The sequence below is a fragment of the Pyrus communis genome, chromosome 1 (genome assembly GCF_041283825.1).
Source record: "Pyrus communis isolate YQ-2024b chromosome 1, ASM4128382v1, whole genome shotgun sequence".
In the NCBI taxonomy this organism is placed as follows: domain Eukaryota; kingdom Viridiplantae; phylum Streptophyta; class Magnoliopsida; order Rosales; family Rosaceae; genus Pyrus; species Pyrus communis.
The window spans coordinates 16,360,236-16,383,372 of NC_142565.1; the positions used below are offsets into that span (position 1 = coordinate 16,360,236).

The following is a 23,137-nucleotide window of genomic DNA, read 5'->3' on the forward strand; positions in this document are numbered from 1 at the left end:
GCGCGCCACGAAGGCTTTATAATCTTTAGTATCAAAAGAAGGATAATTTTTAGTATCAAAAGAATGATAGCTCAATTATTTATAAACACATTTAAGGTCGGTTCTTTTTCTAATAAGAGATTTTTATAAAACTAACGTTGTCAAGGGTTCCTTTTATCTCTCTCTCTGTCTCTCTCTGTCTCTCTAATGGAAACACGGCGGCCCTTTTAGCAATTGCTAGTTGGATAAGAAAAGAAAAAGTCAAGATAAGAGAAAAAAGTCATGCAGCCGGCAGCCTCAATGAAAAACGAACACGCTTGAGCCAAAAGAAACGCTTTACCAAAGATCCTTTAAGAAGGCAATACGTGTTCCCACCTTAGCTGCTGAATCATAGCAACCAATTATCCCATGATTGACATAAAATTCCATGTAAGGCGAAGGCAATAATTCTTTCCACCTTTGGCTGGTCATGGCAATAATGATCACATGACTTTCTTCCTCCTCGACCTGTTGAACTTATTGGAACGCTAATTTCTTAGTCAATTTAGTTCATCGAATGTTTTTATATTTGTTTAATCAAACGTTAGAAATATTTCATCGTTAACGTTTTGACTTTACCAAATTGTTGCTTCTATATAACAAGCACCTGATGCCTTTTCCGTTCATTTCTGATTGAGAGATTGAAGGGTTGAAAGATGGGATATCACCATGTTCTGGCTTTGCACCTGTTCTTATGTGTTGTTCCTGTTTCTCTAGCACAAGATATCAATTTGCCACTCAAAGCTGTGAATCTTGGGAATTGGCTTCTTATAGAGGGTTGGATGAAACCTTCTCTCTTTGAGGGAATTCCGAACAAAGACCTTTTGGTACGTCTGCTAAATACATGTCATATATATATATATATATTATATGTGTGTGTGTGTGTGTGTATGTTAGAATTGAGAGAAACATGTTTTGACATATATTTTGATGTATTTTTTAGAGTTATTATTTCTTAATGTATTTCAATGATCCAACAGTCTTTCCAGTCAAAAAAGTCACCGATAATATTTTACTGATTTTGGATATCATTGGTAGGATGGGACACAAGTTCAATTCAAGTCCACAAAGCTGCAGAAGTATCTTGCTGCAGAAAATGGGGGTGGTTCTGGTTCCACTGTTGTCGTGAACCGCGATTCAGCGTCTGGTTGGGAAACTTTCAGGGTATATATGCTCTTAATGTTAACTTTGATTAATCATAGAAATTAACTTCAATTCTTACGGTAAGAATTTGATTCGTTGTATAATGCATACAGTTGTGGAGGATCGCTGAATCGTCCTTCAATTTTAGAGTGTTCAACAAGCAGTTTGTGGGATTGTCAAACCAAGACGTTGTCGCAGTTTCAGATTCACCAGGCAATTCAGAAACATTTCGGATTGTAAGGAAAGATGGTGATCCAAATAGAGTTCGCATTCAAGCATCCAATGGTTTATTTCTGCAGGTGCTTTTTCTTTTGGTAGCATTGAACAAACATCCATTTATTTGTCACATACATATTATATCTGATCTCACTTCAGTATGTGAACATTCTTATAGGATAAAGAACATATATAATTGACAGACCATATAACTATTCTATTACTAAATTAAAATGGTCTTTTAACTGTATAGACTAAGTCTTTTATGTTGAGGAACTGGAAAACTAATGGCATCAAAATCATGTTTTTCGTCGTACTTAGGCAACATCCGAGACGCAGTTGACTGCAGATCATGAGGGCTCCGGTTGGGAAGACGATAACCCGTCTGTCTTCATAATGACAATATTAAGTGACAAGACCTTGCGAGGTGAATACCAAATCACAAATGGTTATGGTCCAGACAGAGCTCCTCAAGTTTTGCAGGTAACTGATCATGAGTATTAGCAATTTACCAGGCACATCAGACGCCAGTAATCAATTATGATTATAAACAATAAAGTTCAATTCAAACCATGGTTAACAGGATCACAGGAACAGTTACATCACCGAAGATGATTTCAGATTCTTGTCTTCAAACGGCTTGGATGCGGTGAGGATCCCGGTTGGATGGTGGATTGCAAAAGATCCATCACCACCTAAGCCTTTTGTTGGTGGCTCCTTGAAAGCCCTTGACAATGCTTTCTCTTGGGCACAGTAAGTAGTTGCACATATGTGTCATCTATATATTGGTACTTAATTTTAGAACAATAACTTATATTTTAGAGAACAGAAAGAGAAAAATACTTGAAATTATAGTAATTTTACTGTTTCCCTCCATGAACATATCTGCAGAAATTACAGGATGAAGGTGATCATCGATCTACATGCAGTTGAAGGTTCTCAAAACGGCAATGATCACAGTGCAACAAGAGATGGCTATCTTGAATGGGGAAATTCCAAAATACAGGATACTGTTGCAGTTATAGATTTCTTAGCTGCAAGGTCTTACGTGTTCAATTCTTCACTAAACAAATAATATAGAAGCAAACGCATACAAGAACTAAGCTTAATCGTCGCAAAGTAACAACTAATGTGAACCTTTCCCTTTTTCCGAACAGATACTCTAACCATCCAGCTCTTGCTGCAATTGAGTTAATGAATGAGCCTATGGCACCAGGTGTTACTCTAGACAGCCTCAAAAACTATTACAAAGCCGGTTATGATGCAGTAAGGAAGTACACTTCAAGGGCCTATGTCATCTTATCGAACAGGTTAGGACCTGCTGATGCAAAGGAGCTTCTCTCATTTGCCCAAGGCCTCGATCGTGTGGTCGTAGATGTGCATTACTACAGCCTATATTCAGACATGTTCAAAAGCTTCAGCGTGCAACAAAACATCGATTACATCCGCAACCATCGAGCTTCGGATCTCAATACTGTGACCACTTCCAGTGGTGTACCCCTCACATTTGTTGGTAAGTCACTATTAATTAAGCAATAAGTGATGGGTAAGAAACACTTTTCCACATAAGCGTTGTTTTAGCTGGCTTTTTTATGAGAATATATTGTACGTACAGGGGAATGGGTTGCCGAATGGGCGATAAATGGAGCATCAAGGGAAGAATACCAGAGATTTGCAAGTGCCCAATTAGATGTGTATGGGCGTGCCACTTTTGGATGGGCATATTGGGCTTACAAGTGTGAACAAAAGCATTGGAGCCTCAAGTGGATGATTGAAAACAACTACATAAACCTTAATTAGGTTTTACAGATTATGATATATATATTGAAACTCTATTTTGTTTTTGATAAATATATTGGACCTCAAATTGTACTACAGAAAAAGAAATAAAAGGAATAAATGCATTAGCTTTTCGCTGATGCTTTGGCGCGTTTTAAGTGTGTAACTGTTGAATATTTTGTTTTGCACCATTTGGAAAAACTTGTTTCTGGATTTTCCATTTTTTATATATATTTTTAAACATTTATTTCCCATTTTATTTTCATTTTAAAAGTTGAAAAAATAGACCGTTAGATCGCCAAACTATTAGAGATTAAATGGTGGAGATGGACAGCTATCTGGGCCGCTTGCATTGAAATCATCTGGGACCCATCATCTACCTGGGAACCTACTTGGGTCGGGAAGGCCCGAGAAGCTGTCTGGGTTCCGTGGGGTCCACCACTTGTCCAGAGTAATCCACATCGATAGAGCTTGGAAGGAGATTCTCTCTGGATCTCTTCTACCAAAATCACCGGATCAAGTGATTCGGACTTTTGAAATTTTATCAAACGACCCACATGTTTAAATCATTTAAAAGTTATAATAATTTTTTACCATTGAATGAAATTTTAAAGGTTCAAATTGCTTGATTCGATAACTTTGATGTAAGAGATCTAGAAATGATCTCTTTTCGTAAAGCTGGGCTTTACCGTAAAGTGCCCAGATGCCTTGGCAAATCCACGCCGGTGGAAATACATTGAACTAGTCTACGAAAAAAAGTAGGATTATACATTACAATTGGAGGTTACTAATAATTTAAGCTATTTATAATTCATAGCTAAAATAGCATCTTCAACAATGTTCTCTATTTTTAAGTTAAATTTAACCTAAAAAGACTATAAATTTAGTTCAGGTGCTCCCAAAAAAAAATCGTACTACAATCAGACTCTGTAGTTTAAGGAGTCATAATCGTATTTTGAGTTTGTCTTTCCCTAGCACAGAATTCAAAAATGTTAATCTGGGGAATTGGCTTCTCATTGAGGGTTGGATGAAATCTTGTCTCTTTGAAGGAATCCCCAACAATGATCTTTTGGTAATATTACTACAAAAACACACGCACATACACATGTACACACACGTGTATATATATATATATATATATATATATATATAATAAATATAAGGGTAAAGTACAAAAAACTACCTCAACTATTGGTGTCACGACACTTTCATACCTCATTTTACGAATTTGTGCCAATGTTATACCTTCCGTTAGCTTAGCGTGAATTTTTCAGTTAAATGCTGACGTGGCTTAATTTAGGACCCACATTCTATTAAAAAAAATTATTAAAAAATTATTAAAAATTATTAAAACAAAAGTTAAAAAAAAAAAAAAAACCCCTCACTTCGTCCCTCCCCCCCTCCCCTCTCTCTCTCTTCTCCCCCATCTTCATCTTCCTGCTTAATCTTCAACCAAAAAAATAAAATAAAATAAAAATTTGAAAACCTATCAACCCCCCCACCCGAAGAAGAAGAAGAAAAAAAAAAAAAACGCAACCCAGAAAGAAGAAGAAGGAAAAAAATAAAAAAAACCAAACCACACGTGGTTCGTCCCCCCACCCAAAAAACCCAACCCCCTGCCAACCCCAAATCCACCACTCCCACCCCCATCACAAAGGTTTCCCGATTCCACCTCAACGGGATCTGGGTTTTTTTCCTGGTTTTATTTTTTTTGGGTTGCAAGTAGTGGGTACGAGGGTGGATTCGGGTTTAGGGAAGACGGGGGAGGGGGGAAGAAAGGAAGGGGGGTCGGGGAAAATCGCGAGTTGGGGGGGGGAGGGAGGAAGATAAATTGGTTTTTTTTTTTTTTTTTTTTTTTTTTTTCTTCTTCTTCTTTTTTTTTTCTGGGTTGCAGGAAGGGGGAAGAAGATGAAGACGGGGGAGAAGAGAGAGAGGGGGGGTGAAGGGGACGTGAGGGTTTTTTTTTTTTTTTTTTTTAAATTTTTTTTTAATTAATTAATTAATTTATACTTTTGTTTATCATTTTAATATTTAAAAATTGTTAATTTTTTTTTTTAGTTTTTAATAATTTTTTAATAGAAAATGGGTCCCGGATTAAGCCACGTCAGCATTTAACTGAGAAATTCACGCCAAGCTAATGGAAGGTATAACATTGACACAAATTCGTAAGATGATGTATGACATTGTCAATTTTAAAAGATGAGGTATGAAAGTGTCATGATACCAATAGTTGAGATAGTTTTTTTGTACTTTATCCTAAATATAATTATAAGGAAAACTAATGAAGGGTTTGAAAACTTTGAATTTTAGTGATAAAGACAAAATAAATGGTAAAATAAATAGTATCATGATTGACTTTTTAGTGTAAAAATATGATTTTTCGTTAAAGGGAGCAGTACTGAGAGCTTTTCGTTAAATTTCCCACAATTATATTAGTGTTGTCTGTTTTGCTAAGAGCATGCTGTTACAAATTTCTCACATGCAATGATCGAGCTATATATGCCTGAATTTCGATTTCAACTGGCAGGATGGGACAAAAGTGCGATTTAAAGTTCACAAAGCACTGCAGAAGTATTTGTTTGCAGAACAAGGGGGTGGCATCCAACAAGCAGTTTGTCGGATTGTCATTTGTCAACCCAAGGGCCGGGGAATCCGAGTCGTAGAACGTTCAGATGCATCTGGAAACACCGGAACATTTCTGATTGTATGGAAACATGGTGATCGTAGTAGGGTTCGCATTCAACCATCCAATGGCTTATTTGAGCAAATTTTTAATTCTACATCTCAAATATGTATATTTGTCAAAATTAGTAAATTTATGACATGAAATTAAAATGATGCTTGTCGTTGTAATTAGGTGAAATAAGAGACGCATGAACTCATGAATAACTTGTGCTCAAATAGAATTCTCAATTAATTTAATACAAGAATGAGAAAGATAGGAATTTTGTTTAAAGGTAACCAGAGTTGAAAATCCGAGTATCAAATAGACGAATAAACAAACTATGAAACTATTATTAACCAACAATAAAATTGGCGAGATAGCTAGCTACAAACTAAATGCTACACCTTGACTGAATTGATCTCTACTAAAACAAAAACACTCTATTTATAATAAACTAAACCCTAACCAGTTGGTGACGCAGCGGAGGCTCATGACGATTCAACGGCCATGCCCCCGACAGGAGACGGAAAACTCCCAATCGGGGTGGGAAGAAGGTCAAAGTGCTGGGGATCTATAGCGGCTTGTCCTTGAATCGGATCACCCGCATAACACTTGACAGCCTATTGACTCACAACTTGGGAGCCATCATCCGCACCAAGTGCTCCATGCTCACCCAACATGGAGGAAGCTCGCCCTCGAGGTGCCGGAGGCGATGGTGAAAGAGATCTTAAGTAAGTGTGTTTTTTTTCAAATTTATTATTTTGTATGAGTACTTAAACCAAGTGTGGATTGAGTGGTATAAGAAGTGAAAGTACGAGTTGCATATGTGCTTCTAGACTTGTGCATCTCTTGCTGAAGCTTTGACCAATCCATTTCTAGAATTTTTTAATTTTTTGTTTCTTAAATTCACAGTGGACATCAAAGGCAAATAAGGGTAACTAGAAAGCGAAGTAGTACCTCTATCACTTTGGTTCTCGGGCCCTCACTTTTCGGGTCGAGAAACAGCGTGAGAAGGGTTCACCTTTCCTGGAGATTGACACCAGGGGGATACGCATGCCAATTATGGCAACCAGGTGGCTAACAACATTTATGTAAGTATTCCGTTCAAATTTTAACTTCAAATTTCCTTACACTTAAAAAAAATTTTAAATTATGATAGACAAATTTAGTCGCTTTCCTTTTTTTTTATTTTTTTTTATAGGCTTCTATGTCACAAAAGAATGACAAGTACCTCACCAACCTCTCCCAACAGCAGCCGAACACGCCAATGGAACAGTTGACACCTGATCCAGATGTGTCTTTACAATTACTGATAGACGCGGTTGGGCAAAGGAAAGACTGATAGCACCAAGACCATAAAGCAGGTTAGGTTTGGGATTTTGGGGGATAGGTTTGGGATTTTGGGGGATCTTCTTCATCTAGTTGCCAACCTCAAAGCAGGATGTCTTCTAGATTGTAATAGGTAGATATGTAGTTAGAGACCATGAGCAAAGGAGAAGCTTGGGAAGAAGTTGCACGCCAGTAAGAGGACAAGTTTTGGTGGTACTTTGTTGTGATGATGCATACAATGACAGCTTTTGGCAATCGTCTCCCTCATCCTCTGAGTAGACCTGACAGTCACCCATTAAAAACCTGTTGTCTACTCGCAGGTAACCCGATTCAACCCGTTAGGAAAAAGTTTAGTTTGGTAATTTTTAACAACTAAAAAAAACCTTTTGCATCAGCCATAAGATAAATGAGATTAACTTTTACTGTTGGTCAACAGCGGTCAATGCTAATCAGTAATAGTCAACAATGATCAACAGTCAAGAAGTCAATTTTTTAAACAAATTGAAACCAAGAAGTCAATGTTAACTGCTCAGTATGAATTTTTTAATATAATTTGATTTATCCTATAAAATACCGAAGCACATAAAAAAATTCTTAATAATTAATTTACAAGTTTGAAAAATGTGAAAAAAAATATGCAAACGCTTGTGATTGCATTGTGATAACCCGTCCCTAATTTTATGTTTTTGTAAATTTTAAATGAGTGAATTGACGAAAATGCCCTTAGAGGCGAGATCGTTGATTTTCATTGCCCAACGTATAGTGAGACGTTCGAAATATTCTTTTAGCATATTCTTGAAGTACTCAACGATACGAACGTGTAGGCGCAAGTGGAATCGAATTCGGAGCTACGGTTAACATTTTATGGAACTACAAATTCGAAAAGTACTTTTGTAAAAAATTACTATTTATTATTTTATATATCTCTCATAGTTTTTTATTATTATTGTTGGTTGAGGGAAATGAAGGAAAAGGAAATGGTGGACGGAAGAAGAGAAGGGAAATGAGAAGGGTGCTTCCAATCGGGGAAAGGCAAAGGAGAGACTAACCAATCGGAAAAGATGAGAAAGAGAGAGTGACCAACCAGAGAGGGAAGAAAGGAGGGAAAGGAGGGAAGATAGAAGGATAGGAACCCGGTCCTTTCCCCTTGACCCGTGACCCGTTTTCCCCGACCCGACTTCCTGCTATGATTCTGACGGTTTTTCGTCGGTTTTCTGGCGAGTTTGACATGCTGTGGTTCCACAATGACAATCTGTAAATCCCGAAGGTGACTCTGTCGATTACCGTCACCAAAATACTCCTCTCCACCTCGGGAACAAAGCCCAAACAGTGGTTGAGGCATCAGAGTACGTTTTGAGGTCGAATTGAAGCACAACCATTTCTAGGGTTCTCGTGAGTTCGAGAGAAATTAGAGCATTTCCTGGCCAAATTGGACTTGGCCTCAGGTATAAAACTTGGTTTACTCATTGAGATCTTCATTCTAATAAAATTTGAGATTTTTTGGGCGAGTGAGGTGGCCGGCCGCCACATGCGATGGCGCATGGCGATGACGCGTGGGCAGAGACACCACTTGGCCTCCCTAGGCTAAAATGGGTGCCCCGATTTCATATTAGACATCCGATTGATGAAATTCTGTTGTTTGGTTATATTTCCGTTAAGGGCCGCCACTTGGTTATTATATGATTTGACGATCTGACCATTGGATCGTCACCAAACTTTAATACGTAATAGTACATAATATTTGAGGACCATAGAAACTTATGGACCGGGAATTTAACATATGGATCTTACCGAATTGGATTTGTAAGTTTGTAAATCTAAACGTCGGTCGCCACTTAATTTTAGCTATTGGAGGAGATATGATTGTTGGATCATTCCGAAACTTTAGGATGATGTTCTAGAAGCTTATTGAAACTCTTTGGAAGTTATGGATTAGAAATCTAAGGTGCGGATCTTCCGGATCGAGTTATATAGGGTTGTGGACCTTATCGTCGACTTTTGATTGACAATTGACTTTTGGTCAATGGGCTTCAAATCATTCTAGAACGTCATTGGGGATGTGTTTTACGTTAGTTACGTTTTCTATTGATAAGAATTCTGAGATGTGATTTGATATTTGATCTAGTCGATAATTGTTCGTGATGCCTCGATATTCGTGCTAGGGAGTTGTAGCACGGACTTCAGGTAAGTGGGTCTTTTCCTGTTTATATTGTGTGTGTGTGTGTGTGTGTGTGTAGATGTGATTAATAGTTTCCATTGATGCATTTGAAAAAGAACTTCTTACGTATGCCTGGATTAGACTAAAGTTTATAAGAATTAGCGAAATTACGGAATATATGAAATATGCTACATGCTACGAGATGCACAAGTATGCTTATAATCTTTGATGCCATAATTATATCTACGGCTATGAATGTTATTATGTTGATTAGAAATATTGAATCACTATGGCATGCTTATATTTATGTAGTATGCTCATCATTGCTACACCTTTGTGTTAGTGCTCGCCCAGGGCCAGGGCTAGTGTTTCATGTGTATGTTCACTTCTGCATCACACGCTCGCCTTGGATCCAGTGGGTGTCAGTCTTGTCGTACATGTTGCATTAGGCAACTTCAACTCGTAGGTGACCATTGTGGACATCGAAATTTCGGTGAAATGAATGTTGACCAATAATTAAAATTTCAACACTCACGTGTCACATAAATTTTACATGTAGCGTGTGACTCAATAAAAAATCGAAATAAATTGGAAAAGTCATCAAATAGGACACGTGTCATTACTTGGCAGAAATGATTTATTTCATCTGATTATTTAAATCCAAAAATCAAGTTTTGAAATTCTATAAATAGGAAGCCAAGGCATTCATTTAGGGGAGAAAAAGAAAGGAAGAAAGAGAGAAAGAAAGGAAGAAAAGAGAAAGAAAGGAAGAAGAAGAGAAAGAAAGAAGGGAATTTACATCACACCAAAACCTTGAAGCCTTGAAACTCTAAAGCTCTCAAACAAAATCCCGAAGGATCAAGAAAACACTCTTCGTTCTTCGTCAAACCCTCCTTCAAGGTCAAGCCCCAACGGCCCTTGAAGAACTTCCGCCGACTCAAGATCAAGCCCCGACGGCCCCTTGAAGAAAGTGTTCATCATCCGTTCGTCCTAAGATCAAGCCCCAACGGTCCTTTGGATCAACAACCTCAACAAATCCACACATCCAATCAGTCTTCAAGATTAGGCCCAAAAGCCCTTGAAGATCCGCTCATCCATCAACCCTCAAGATCAAGCCCCGACGGCCCCTTGAAGAGATCCATACACCCAGTCTTCAAGATTAGGCCCAAAAGCCCTTGAAGATCCGCTCATCCATCAAACCTTCAAGATCAAGCCCAAAAGCCCTCGAAGATCCGTTCATCAACTGTTCATCCCTAGATCAAGCCCCGACGGCCCTTTGGATCAACAACTCATCCACAAACCTACACCCTACGAAGATAGAATCAGAGGATCAAATTACAAAGAGATTGTAACCCCAAAAATCATTAAACACAAAATATATTTTGTGCACGGTATTCTTGTTTCTTGTTTCAGGAATTTTTCGTGTTTACAAATTTGGCACGCCCAGTGGGACAATCTCTACCTCTCATCTCTATCCTCCAATCATCGAAAAACGCAAATGGCATCAAGAAAGGATTAAGCTGTTCCTGCAATCAAAGCAAAGAACAAGAACATCATCGCCGCAAGTGGTGATATTTCGGGCATCGTAACCCGAAGTAAGGCAATAGCTCTTTTTGCCGTGGCTTCCGCCCCTGCATTGACTCTGTCAAAGGAACAAGAGCACCTGAGGTACGAGCCTGTGATCACCCTAGCCTCGCTAAAGGCATCAAGGGGGGAAAGCCCGAGGAAATACTCAGAGTCCCTACTCTCCGATGCTGATTCGAGCGGCAGTACAACCATGCAAGTTATGACCACTGGAGCAACTTCAATCGAGGAGCAGCTAGCTCAGATGAATGAAGCAATCGCAAAGCTCACACGGACTGTGGAGGAGAAGGACTTGCAGATTGCCGCACTTGTCAACCAACTAGATGCGCTGCCCGACGTGAAAGTCGACCCAAATATTGGCCTATTAAAGAAAGAAGACGACGAAGAAGAGGAGCCACCAGTGGAGAAAGTTGAAGAGAAGCCAAAGCTAGACCAAGAAACGGCATTCATGGGATCTCTCTCTATCCAGCAGCTACAGGAGATGATCGCAAGCACTGTCAAGACACAGTACGAAGGAAGCTCGCATGACTCTGTACTGTACTCAAAGCCTTACTCCAAGAAGATTGATGCTTTGAAGATGCCAAGGGGTTATCAGCCCCCAAAATTCATGCAGTTCGATGGAAAAGGCAACCCGAAGCAACATGACGCCCATTTCATTGAAACTTGCAACAATGCTGGGACAGAGGGAGACTACCTCGTCAAACAGTTCGTGCGTTCGCTGAAAAGTAACGCTTTTGACTGGTACACTGACCTCGAACCTGAGTCTATCAACAGTTGGGACCAGCTAGAAAGGGAATTCCTCAACCGTTTCTACAGCACTCGTCGTACTGTAAGCATGCTAGAGCTGACCAGTACGAAACAGTGGAGAGATGAACCTGTCGTCAACTACATAAATAGATGGCGCTCCTTAAGTCTGGATTGCAAAGATCGGCTTTCTGAAACCTCTGCCATTGAGATGTGCGTTCAAGGCATGCACTGGGGGTTACATTACATCCTCCAAGGCATAAAACCAAGAACATTCGAAGAGCTAGCAACTCGTTCCCACGACATGGAGCTGAGTATCGCTAATCATGGGAAAAAGGAGCCAATTACTAACTTCAATAAGGAGAAAGTATTCGCCCCAAATGTAGACAAGACCGGGAAGAAGCCCGCTAAGGAAGCTTTCACCGTCAACACTACCCCCATCAAGACCTCTTCAGCGCCCATCAAGACCTCCTACACAACCATCACTGGAGAGAAGCGACCAAGATACACATGCTGATGATGAAGAAGGATGGATATTGGTAACCTACAAAAAGACAAGGAAACTAAGACCACAAGTCATACAGCCAAAGGTGGAACAAAGAAGAAATCACCACGGCCGCAACAATGCGAAGCCTAAAAGAAACATAAAGCATAATAAAACAACATATGCTAGGGAACCTATGGAGCAGGAGCCACGCATTCCTGTTTCCTTGCGTGAGTACTTCCCGAATGACTTTTTCCAACAGTGCACTACCGTGGCCTGTCACATGGTTGAAGTAGAAATAGAAGAGCCCTCAAAAGGCAAAGCTATTGCCACTGAGGTAGAAAAGACCCTTACACCTGGAGAAGGTCTGCCAACACACTTTAGCATCGAGGAAGCGTTACCATTGCCAAAAAAGATGCGAAGAGCACTAGCAGCAGTCTTGGCAGGTCCCGACGACCACGAAGTGCAAGAAAGTAACGACGAAGGCTCGAAGCTTCAGCCACATGAATGTGCCACATGTTGTGCCACCCATGACGTAATTAACTTCACTGACGAAGACCTACTGTTGGGATCAAAGCCTCACAACCGTCCTCTCTTCGTCTCCGGGTACATAAAGGAATACAAAGTCAACCGCATGCTTGTGGATGGTGGGTCAGCCATAAACATCATGCCAAAATCAACAATGACCATAATCGGCATCAAGGTGAATGAACTATCCCTGAGCCGTCTGCTGATCCAGGGTTTTAACCAAGGAGGACAAAGGGCGATAGGTATGATCCGAGTAGAGATGACCATGGGAGAGCTCAAATCAAGCACGATATTCCACGTGATTGATGCAAGAACTTCCTATAGCTTGCTCTTAGGAAGACCTTGGATCCACGCAAATGGGGTAGTGCCGTCCACCCTTCACCAATGCCTAAAATTTTACCGAGAAGGAGTGAAGGTGATCCAAGGTGATACCAAGCCATTCACCGAAGCCGAATCACACTTTGCAGATGCCAAGTTCTACATGGATGAAGAGACGGTACCCGAAGCCCTTCCGGAAGAGATCAAATCCACGGGCAGAGCAGCACCTAAAAAGCAGGAGTGGCAAGCCATGCCTAAAAAACAAAAAGAGCAGGCCGGGCCATCTTCAAGCAAAGATGATGACGAGTTTGCTAAACCTGCAACAACCAAAGGGAGTAGGATGCCGTCAGAAGGACCGAACGCACCCATATTCCGGTATATCCCGATGTCAAGAAGAAAGAATGGTCAATCTCCATTCGAAACTAGAAAAGCCGACACACAGTGGCACACGGATAACGTGAAGTTGCTCAAGACGAATGCAGTTTTGCCTCTGACACAGCTAGGGGGTGCTAAGGCCGCAAGACTACCACAAGGCTTCATAAAAGCTCTACCAAAGAAGGTGGAATCAAGCTTTCTTCCAACCAAGAGGACCGAGGAAGGTTTTGACCCTAACGCCTACAAACTCATGTCAAAAGCCGGGTACGACTTCGCTTCTTCTGCGGTGGCTGGAAAGAAGGTTTCAAACACTGTCAATGACGAAGAACGTAACCTCACCAAAACTCAAAAGAAGTTGAAGGAGCATGGTTACGGAGTTGACAACAACAAAGCCGGACTTGGTTTCACACCAAATGCACCTGTGATGATTTCAAGCCAAGCGAAAAACACTAGCACTCAATATGTCAGCATGAGCATTGAACAAGACCAAGAAGAGCCTAAACCCTCCCCTCGGACGTCGGTCTTCGATAGGATGAGCCAGTCAAGCTCCAGAACTTCAGTGCTTAATCGCATTGGTGGTCAAGACCGAACCTCTGTCTTCAAGAGGCTTAACGCGCCGACATCCCAAAGCTCTGTTTTTGAAAGGTTGTTAAAGCCTAAGAAACAAAGCAACACAGTTATCTCTCCTCTGCGACGATCAGCTTCAGAAAGGTTTGAAGATAATGGGAAGCCTTTTGGAAAAAGGAAGACAACACTAAAGGAAGAAAAGCTCAATGGGTTAGGAGAAAAGGACGACGTTCGAAGCTTGATTCCTTCAAGGATGAAGCGCCAAGCAATCCTAGAGGTTGACACAAAAGGACCACTAAAGGTAAGGAGGCGCATCATCGTCCACACTGGCAAATCTTCATGCCAACAAACCCAAGAGAACGGCACTGAAGATGAAATCCCTAAGAAAGATGTCACTTCTGGCTCTTTCGACTCAAAGTCTTCACCTCAACCGCTGGGGGCATGTTCCAAAACCATGTCAGTCAAGTCAAGTGAAGATGAAGGATGGATTCAGGTCACTCCGAAGAAGCTGCACGAGAAACATATGTCTTGTCCACAAGTTCACCAATCGGAAAGGGGGCAAAGCAGCTACCGTCAACCTTCAAAGCTACATGAAAATGTTGAGGATGATGAAATTACAACACAAAGATCGTTCATGCGGGATCTTTTCTTCCTCGAAGATGTCTTCAATTTCTCGATCAAGGCTCCTTGTTATGAAGATTGTGAGGAATGCATTTCGAAGATCGCTTCGAAGAAATTGGACAAGCAGCAACCATCTTGTCCACAAGTTTATCAGTCGAAAAGGGGGCAAAACAGCTCCTGTCAACCTCCAGAACAATGTGAAAGTATTGGAGATAATGAAATTTCGACACAAAGATCGTCCATCCCCATCACAATGTGCGACCTCTTCCCAGAAGACTTCTTCAATTACCCGGTCAAGGCTCCTTCCTATGAAGATTGCGAGGAACGCCTCTCCCAGAACACCAGACAATCCTTATGCCGACAAGCCCGAGAAGACAGCACCGAAGAGGAGATCCAAGATGTTTTCCACGTCACGGTTCAAGAAGGTAAAGAAGACGAAATCCCCGAGGAAGATGTCACTGCTGCACCACCACAGCTCGAAGATGGGGGACAAGCCACAATTGATGATCTCAAGGAACTCAACTTAGGTACAAGCAAGGAACCAAAGCCTATCTTCGTAAGTGCATTATTAAGTACAGACGAGATAGAGGAGTATTATCAGCTGTTGTTAGAGTACAAAGACGTCTTTGCCTGGACCTACAAAGAAATGCCCGGCCTGGACCCTATCATCGCTGTTCATCATCTTGCGGTCAGGCCTGGAACACGGCCGATAAAGCAAACTCAAAGACGCTATCGATCTGAGCTTATCCCACAAATCGAGGTCGAGATCGACAAGCTAATCGAAGCAGGCTTTATTCGAGAAGTGCAATACCCCAAGTGGATCTCCAACATCGTCATTGTCCTTAAAAAATCAGGACAAATACGTGTTTGCGTAGACTTCCGGGACCTCAACGATGCTTGCCCAAAGGATGACTTCCCCTTGCCAATCATTGAAATCATGGTGGATGCAACCACTGGCCATGAGGCATTATCATTCATGGATGGCTCTTCTGGGTACAATCAAATTCGCATGGCCCTCGAAGACGAGGAACTAACAGCCTTTCGTACTCCAAAAGGTATCTACTGCTACAAGGTAATGCCCTTTGGTCTAAAGAACGCTGGAGCTACGTATCAACGCGCAATGCAGAAAATCTTCAATGACATGCTACACAAAAACGTAGAATGTTACGTAGATGATGTGGTGGTTAAGACGAAGAAAAGATCAGAACACTTGAAGGATCTGCGAATAGTGTTCGAAAGGCTGCGAAAATACAACCTCAAGATGAACCCGTTAAAGTGTGCGTTTGGCGTCACCTCTGGAAAATTCCTCGGCTTCATCGTCAAGCACCGTGGTATTGAAGTAGACCAATCAAAGATCAAGGCCATTCAAAGCATGCCCGAGCCAAGAAACCTGCACGAGCTGAAAAGTCTACAAGGACGGCTAGCCTTCATCAGACGCTTCATCTCCAACCTCGCAGGGCGTTGTCAACCGTTTAGTCGCCTTATGAAGAAAGATGTTCCATTCGTGTGGGACAAAGCATGCCATAATGCTTTTGAAAGCATAAAGAAATATTTGTCAAGTTCACCTGTCCTGGGGGCACCTGTGCCCGGGAAACCACTCATATTGTATATTGCTGCTCAGGAAAGTTCAATCGGAGCACTCTTGGCGCAAGAGAATGAATCCCAAAGAGAAGGAGCACTTTACTACCTCAGTCGAACTCTCACCGGCGCTGAGTTGAACTATTCCCCAATAGAAAAGATGTGCCTCGCTTTGGTGTTTGCCATTCAGAAACTCAGACATTACATGCATGCTTACACCATCCACTTGGTTGCTAAAGCCGACCCTGTCAAATACGTTATGACTAAGCCAGTCTTGACAGGGCGACTCGCTAAATGGGCTTTGCTTCTTAATCAATATGAGATCATCTACGTCCCAGCTAAAGCCGTCAAGGGACAAGCGCTAGCAGACTTCCTTGCCGATCATCCAATCCCGGCTGATTGGAAAATCTCAGACGACTTGCCTGACGAGGAGGTGTTCTACATCGACATCTTCCCGACATGGACGATGTTCTTCGACGGATCCGCACGAGCAGACGGAGCGGGGGCAGGAGTAGTATTTATGTCACCACAAAGGCACATACTACCTTACTCCTTCCAACTGAATGAGCTATGCTCCAACAATGTTGCTGAGTACCAAGCATTGATCATCGGGCTCCAAATGGCGATCAACATGGAAATCACAGCTCTTGAGGTATATGGCGATTCCAAGCTCATAATCAATCAACTCTTAACTGAATATGAGGTGAGGAAAGATGATCTCGTCCCATACTTCCGGCTAGCGACCCAACTGCTACAAAGGTTCGAAGCTGTGACACTAGAACATGTGCCAAGAAAGGAAAATCAAATGGCAGACGCTCTCGCCAATCTAGCCTCAATTATGACACTAGGAAAAGATGAAGTTGCAGACGTGCCAGTTTGCCAAAGATGGGTGATTCCGCTCGTTAATGAAATGTCACTAGATGATACAAATGTCATCTCAGTACTTCCAGTCGATACTGAAGAGTGGAGACAGCCGCTGATCGACTACTTAGAGCACGGAAAGCTTCCCGATGATCTTAGACACCGTTCCGAAATACGTCGACGAGCACCTCGCTTCCTTTACTACAAAGGAACACTCTACCGACGCTCTTTTGAAGGACTGCTCCTGAGATGCCTAGGTGAGGAAGAAGTTAATCAAGCCATGGAAGAAGCACATTCAGGTGTGTGTGGGGCACATCAATCTGGACCAAAGCTACATTTCCAGCTTAAAAGAATGGGTTACTACTGGCCGAGCATGGTGAAGGACTGCCTGGAACACGCCAAAAGGTGCCAAGCCTACCAATTCCACGCCAACTTCATACATCAACCGCCTGAACCATTACACCCTACAGTTGCTTCATGGCCGTTCGACGCATGGGGATTGGACGTTGTAGGACCAATTACGCCAAAGTCATCTGCAGGGGAAGCTTACATCCTAGCTGCAACAGATTACTTCTCCAAGTGGGCTGAAGCCATACCTTTAAGGGAAGTAAAAAAGGAAACTGTTGTTCGTTTCATCAAGGAGCATATCATCCACCGATATGGGGTGCCTCGCTACATTATCACGGACAATGGAAAGCAGTTTTCCAACCGACTCGTGGATGAGCTTTGCGACAAATACAAGTTCAAGCAGCACAAGTCTTCCATGTATCATGCTCCGGCCAACGGCCTCGCAGAAGCATTCAACAAGACGCTGTGCAACCTTCTGAAAAAGGTAATCGGCCGAACAAAGAGAGACTGGCATGAAAGAATAAGTGAAGCACTTTGGGCATATAGGACTACACATAGGACTCCTACCCAAGCTACACCTTATTCTCTCGTATATGGCGTAGAAGCTGTTCTACCGCTTGAAAGTCAAATCCCCTCACTAAGGATGGCTATACAAGAAGGCTTGACTGATGAAGAAAATGCAAAGTTGCGCCTTCAGGAGTTGGAAGCGCTGGATGAGAGAAGGCTCGAAGCTCAACAACGCTTGGAATGCTACCAAGCACGGTTAGCCAAGGCATTCAACAAGAAAGTCCGCCCAAGGTCTTTCCAAGCCGGAGATCTCGTGCTGGCATTGCGTAGGCCTATCATTACAACCCATAAGACAAAAAGCAAGTTCACATCAAAATGGGATGGACCCTACGTAATACAAGAGATTTACACCAATGGCGCCTACTTAATCACGGCAGAAGACGGGTTGAAGATCGGCCCCATCAACGGCAGATTTTTGAAGCGCTACTACCCCTAAAGCAAACGCGCCACGCTCCTGGCCCGCAAGAGCATAAACTGTGTACGGCAAAATCATCATAAAAAACCATCACTCATTTGAACTACGTCATGACTTGATCCCTCCTCAACCAAGGGTACGTAGGCAACTTGAAACTTCAAAACTTCAAGTACAGTCACATCTCAAAAAAAAAAAAAAAAAAAAAAAAAAAAAAAAAAACGCTTTGAAGAATAAAGAGCAAATTCAAGAATGCAAACATTTTATTTCTTTGAAGGAAAAAGTCTGATTACAAAAGAAAAAGGGCGGAAGACACTACTTGAAAACTATGTCCCTAAAACTAAGGAGGCGGTCTTCAAGCAAGCCTTCCAAAGCCTTCAAAGTCTCTACCTCAGTGAGAGACAGGATGGGCAACTCCATAGCCATGTCTTTCTCTTGTTCTAGGCGTGAAATCTCCTCTTGGCATTGAGAAAGTGTAGCTCCCTGCTCCCCGAGAACACTTTCAAGTTTTGATGCCTCGATGCCAAGCTGTTCTTGTTCTCGCATCAACGTATCTAGATGTACCCGGACAGAAGCTAAAGAAGTCTCTGTAGATTGATAATCTCCCGAAGCAGCTTGCTGAGAAGACCGGGCTTGGGTTAGTGACAAGTCTATTGCAGCAAGTTGGTGAGCTCTAACATCTGGACTCAACTTCTTCGAGGAAATAACACGCAAGGAAGAATACTCAGTTGAGGCGGCCATAATTTCGGCGATCTTGATCTTCAAGGATGAAGAATCAATGTTAAGATTGTCAATTGCAGAAATAAGTTTCGACAAGTCCTCTTTAAGCAACGCAAGGTCCTCCGACGGGCATTTCAAAATCCTCCCCTCAATATGGCTCTTGATATCCATTGCCGCACGAAGATTGATGCGATGAATAAGCTGCTCAGTACCACTAAGGTTTGGCCCTCTCAGAGAGATCTCAGAGCTAGCTGGCAAAGGTGTAGAATGCATGACGGGATCTTGCATGCCTCCACCTACACACGACAAACTTGGGAAACTTGACGAACTTGGGATAAGCTCTGTACCAGGTGGATCCCCAATCTCCTCGCCTGTGGGTAGGTCGCCTCCAAATAGCATCTCCGTATAAGAATAAATACCTGTGGTCGCCAAGTCAAAAGAACAAGAAGGCCCAACCTAAAGAAAACAAAGAAAGCTGTTAGAAACAAAAGCTAGAACAATGAAAGCAGAAGAAGTCATAAGAGAGAAGAAGATGCATACGTCTTTCTCAAACGACACACTACCATCGAGTTGAGGGAGCCTAAACACTTCTTTCTTCTTATGACGAAAATTGACATCGCTATCAGCCTGAGCGCCTTCAAGACGTCGCTTGTTTAAAACTTGTTAACCCTGCCGCAAAACAAGTCCATCTTCGTGCGAATCAACTTCATCACCGGCCTCTTCAGATACATCCAGATGTTGAGAAGACAAGCGTGGGCATTGAGGGACTAAAACCACTGGTCTATCTTGCAAAGTAGCAGCACTCGCGCAATCAAAAGATATCAGTTGTGTAGGAACCACAGAACACCCCTCCTTCAATACATTGAGGTGTGAATGAGAAGAATTGGTACCACTTGCCATCCCCGAATTCTCATAATATACCTTTGACCACCAACTTATGTAAGCACGGGTTACTGGACTACTCTTGAACTCGTCTTTTGCCGGTAGGGTGATAGAAGCATTTGTACATGCACGGGTACAAGACTCCCAATGCATATACACGGCTTGCAAGGAGTCTAATTGGTTTTTTTCCTTCAGCTTGCCTGGCACATGTTGGACAAAACCAAATTGCCTGCTGAAACGGTGGGGACTATACGGCTGAACAATGCATCGATCTTCTTGCCGCAAAGAAACATACCCTGAGCGAAGACTTACAAAGTAAGATAAGTCTGAGAAGCGAAGATGCGAATCGTCCATGATGCCTCGCCGCACCGAGCCAACTCTCGCCAGATAGTCCATCTTCAAGCCTTCGCAGCTTCTAAACAGTGCTTGCGCCTGGGAATCATCGAGGCTCTTCGAAGAAAGCACGCCAGAATGCTTCGTCATCAAAGGCCCTGACTTGTTTAGAGTTGAAGAAAAAAAATGAGTACCGAAGTACTCACCCAACCAACCATACACATAATGGTAGGGAAGAACCGCGGCACGATCTTCAGTGTTTGCTGAGTTCGAAACAACACTCAAGCCATTATAAATATTGGCCAAAACCGGGATAGCAAGACTGAAAGATTCACCTGCAGCCATCTTGCTAGCAACTTTGAAAACCCCAGGACGAACAAAGTTGACGTCGCCGATTGGAAAAACAAACTTACAAAGCCAACAAGCTAAGAAAGCAGCTAGGTAAGATTCTTCCACATGCTCTGATGCTATGCCAAGGTCCTCAAACGCTCTCAACTCGGCAGGGGAACGGCGCCTAGCTGAACCAATGGCACCAGATGGATATGAGTCTCCCTTTGGCTTAGTGGTTTTGTTGCAACTTCTTCTCTTCGAGGACTTCTTGTACCTTGTGTCCTCCCAATACCAGAAGCGGATCCATGAAGAAATCTTCACGCCTGATTTACTTCGAGCATCTTGGAAAAGCTTGTGATATGCCCAAAATAAACAGCGACAACTCGCAGGCAATCCTCGGTTATTGCAGAGAGAAAGTTCCTCCGCACTAGGAACGACCTCGTCATAAAACTTACCTTGGATTGGCAATCCCCCTATCTTGTGGAGATCCCAAAGTGAAATTGACATCTCTCCTTGAGCTGTATGAAGCGTGTTAGTCGCTGAACACCAATGCTCGAAGAACGCATGAAGGACAGAATGATGGAGATCATAACTAAACAAAGATGCGTACACGGCATGGTAAAGGCCCATGCTAGTAAGCACATGTTTAGATCGGCCCAAGACATCTTCAAGCCACTCCCAATAAGACTCATCAAAAACAGCTTCTCCGGTAGTCGACAAGGCATCATTCCAAGCCATAGCTCCGCTGCGGATGTGATCTCCGAGAAGCTTAAACGAAGCCGGATGACTGTCATGAGCATGGTGTGAAGGGTTCAAGATAAGAATCCCCGGTGTGCACGCCTCCCTCTTCGTATTTGATCGAACAAAGTTTGCCACCTTCCAAGATACTTCAGAAGACCACGACTTAATATGCATGGAGTTGTCTTTTGTAGGAAGAGCAAGCGCCTTAAGGCCAGTCAGTGGGGCGTAAATCTTCAGAGTTGTTCCCCTATCTTGCGAATCATTTTCCTTCGCAAGAATGGTAATGGTGTTGCTCTTAAAACATTTGAAAAATACCATGACCGCAAAAAAAAAAAAAAAAAAAAAAAAAAAAAAAAAAAAAAAAAACAGCCACAAAACTTGAACAGCAGGACAACAGACAGTGCAATGGTGTGCAGCGATGACGGTGCAGCAAGCAGCAACAAGAGGCACAACAACGTCACCACCGAGGAAAATTATGATCAAAAGGCACTACACAGCATAAACTCGCTGCAGTCTTTTGCATAACCCCACACGGTAAAAGTGACACACTGCAACAAGCTCCAAGCAGTGGCAAGAGGCACGGCAACGTCACTACCAAGGGAAGACTGTGACCAAAAGGCATTACACAGCAAAAATCCCTTTGCAATCTTTGCACAACACCACTCTTTCTACACCACCAATTTACGCGTTCCTGGGTTCTTCGTCGATTTGGCAGCCTCAGCCTTGCAGATCACCATATAAAAAAAATTAATAAAAAAAAAAAAAAAAATATATATATATATATATATAATAAAAAAACAAAAAAAAAAAACACAAAAAAAAAAAAAAAAAAAAAAAAAAATGCAAGAACAAAATATAAAAGACACAAAAATTTTAACGAGGTTCCTCCACAGTCAGTGTAACTGGAGTACGTCCTTGGAGCAGTAGGAGCTCACCCAATAATCCACTATCAACCAAATGGGAGTTTACAAAGTGTTGGTAATCTCACAGCCCAAATAACCCAATACACCCAAAAGCTCTCACACACCAAAGAAACAAATAGAGGAAGAAATATAATGAATAATTTCTTCTCTATACATATAGCTCAAAGCTATTACAAACAACAACTACTTTGGTAGATGATTACTAACCAAATGAAGCAGCAGCTTCTCTTCTCTATTTGCAGTTTTTTTTTTTTTTCTTTTTTCTCAGCAGAGTATTGAGCTCTCTCTTCTTCTCTATTTTCTCCAAAACCGAAATGAGCTATCTTCACTTTTTTTTTCCTTTGCTTCAAAGGCTATTTAAACCAACGGATGTGGAAGAAAAAAACAAAAACACTTTCCTGTTTTTCCTCCCTAAAACAAGGAAAATGTTTCTCCTTTTCTTCCTTTATAATTTTTTATAGCCAAAAGCATTTGCAATTGTTGTCTAGCTGAAAGCATAGCCAAGTTGGCCACTTTCCAACATAAAAAATAAAAAAAAAAAAAAAAACTTTGGTGGATCAGCGCCACCGAAGGAGGAAAAAAAAAAAAAACTTAGTGATGTATATGTTTTATTTGTATTTAACACAATACACTGAATAAAATAAAGTATGTCCATTAATCTCCAAGAAATTACAAGTGTGTACAAAAAAAAAAAAAAAAAAAAAAAAAAAAAAAAAAAAATGGAGCTTTCACAAAGGATGTTCACGTGAAGCCCCATTACTTGGCAAAACTCTAGAAGTGGAAGGCATCGAAGCATGTGGAGACAAGCACAACAAATATATGTGTTGATTCATTCGCTGCTTCTTCGAAAGCAAAGGTATCTCATATCATGCTTTTTCCCTGTCTTTTCCTTTGTCCTTGTTCTTACTCGCAT

At 41.8% G+C, this 23,137-nt stretch overlaps 2 protein-coding genes and 1 long non-coding RNA gene across 3 annotated transcripts; 2 read left to right on the forward strand and 1 right to left on the reverse strand.

Annotated features, from left to right (window-relative positions):
• Window positions 1-278: 278 nt before the first annotated feature.
• On the forward strand, window positions 279-3,296 carry LOC137720637 (putative glucan 1,3-beta-glucosidase A). The gene is made up of 8 exons (XM_088699164.1): window positions 279-845; window positions 1,057-1,182; window positions 1,275-1,460; window positions 1,699-1,860; window positions 1,961-2,130; window positions 2,269-2,418; window positions 2,535-2,890; window positions 2,993-3,296. The coding sequence occupies exons 1-8, from the start codon at window positions 675-677 to the stop codon at window positions 3,175-3,177; spliced, it is 1,506 nt and encodes a 501-aa protein (XP_088555290.1). The 5' UTR covers window positions 279-674; the 3' UTR covers window positions 3,178-3,296.
• A 793-nt stretch (window positions 3,297-4,089) lies between these two features.
• LOC148699265 (uncharacterized) lies at window positions 4,090-7,583 on the forward strand. Its single transcript, XR_015955524.1, has 5 exons — window positions 4,090-4,228; window positions 5,684-5,860; window positions 6,303-6,552; window positions 6,734-6,912; window positions 7,023-7,583. It is a non-coding gene; the product is annotated as an uncharacterized LOC148699265 (long non-coding RNA).
• A 10,558-nt stretch (window positions 7,584-18,141) lies between these two features.
• Window positions 18,142-21,661, reverse strand: LOC148699266 (uncharacterized). Its single transcript, XM_088699178.1, has one exon. It carries the CDS (start codon window positions 21,617-21,619, stop codon window positions 19,679-19,681), a length of 1,941 nt encoding a protein of 646 aa, XP_088555304.1. The 5' UTR covers window positions 21,620-21,661; the 3' UTR covers window positions 18,142-19,678.
• Window positions 21,662-23,137: the final 1,476 nt, after the last annotated feature.

What these genes read in the sequence shown, in the direction of transcription:
- LOC148699266 (XM_088699178.1), bottom strand. Translation starts at nt 21,619, where the DNA reads ATGGTATTTTTCAAATGTTTTAAGAGCAACACCATTACCATTCTTGCG.
- LOC137720637 (XM_088699164.1), top strand. Translation starts at nt 675, where the DNA reads ATGGGATATCACCATGTTCTGGCTTTGCACCTGTTCTTATGTGTTGTT. An exon ending in CCAATGGTTTATTTCTGCAG is followed by an intron (nt 1,461 to 1,698) that starts GTGCTTTTTCTT and finishes CGTCGTACTTAG; the next exon opens with GCAACATCCGAGACGCAGTT. An exon ending in ATAGATTTCTTAGCTGCAAG is followed by an intron (nt 2,419 to 2,534) that starts GTCTTACGTGTT and finishes TTTTCCGAACAG; the next exon opens with ATACTCTAACCATCCAGCTC.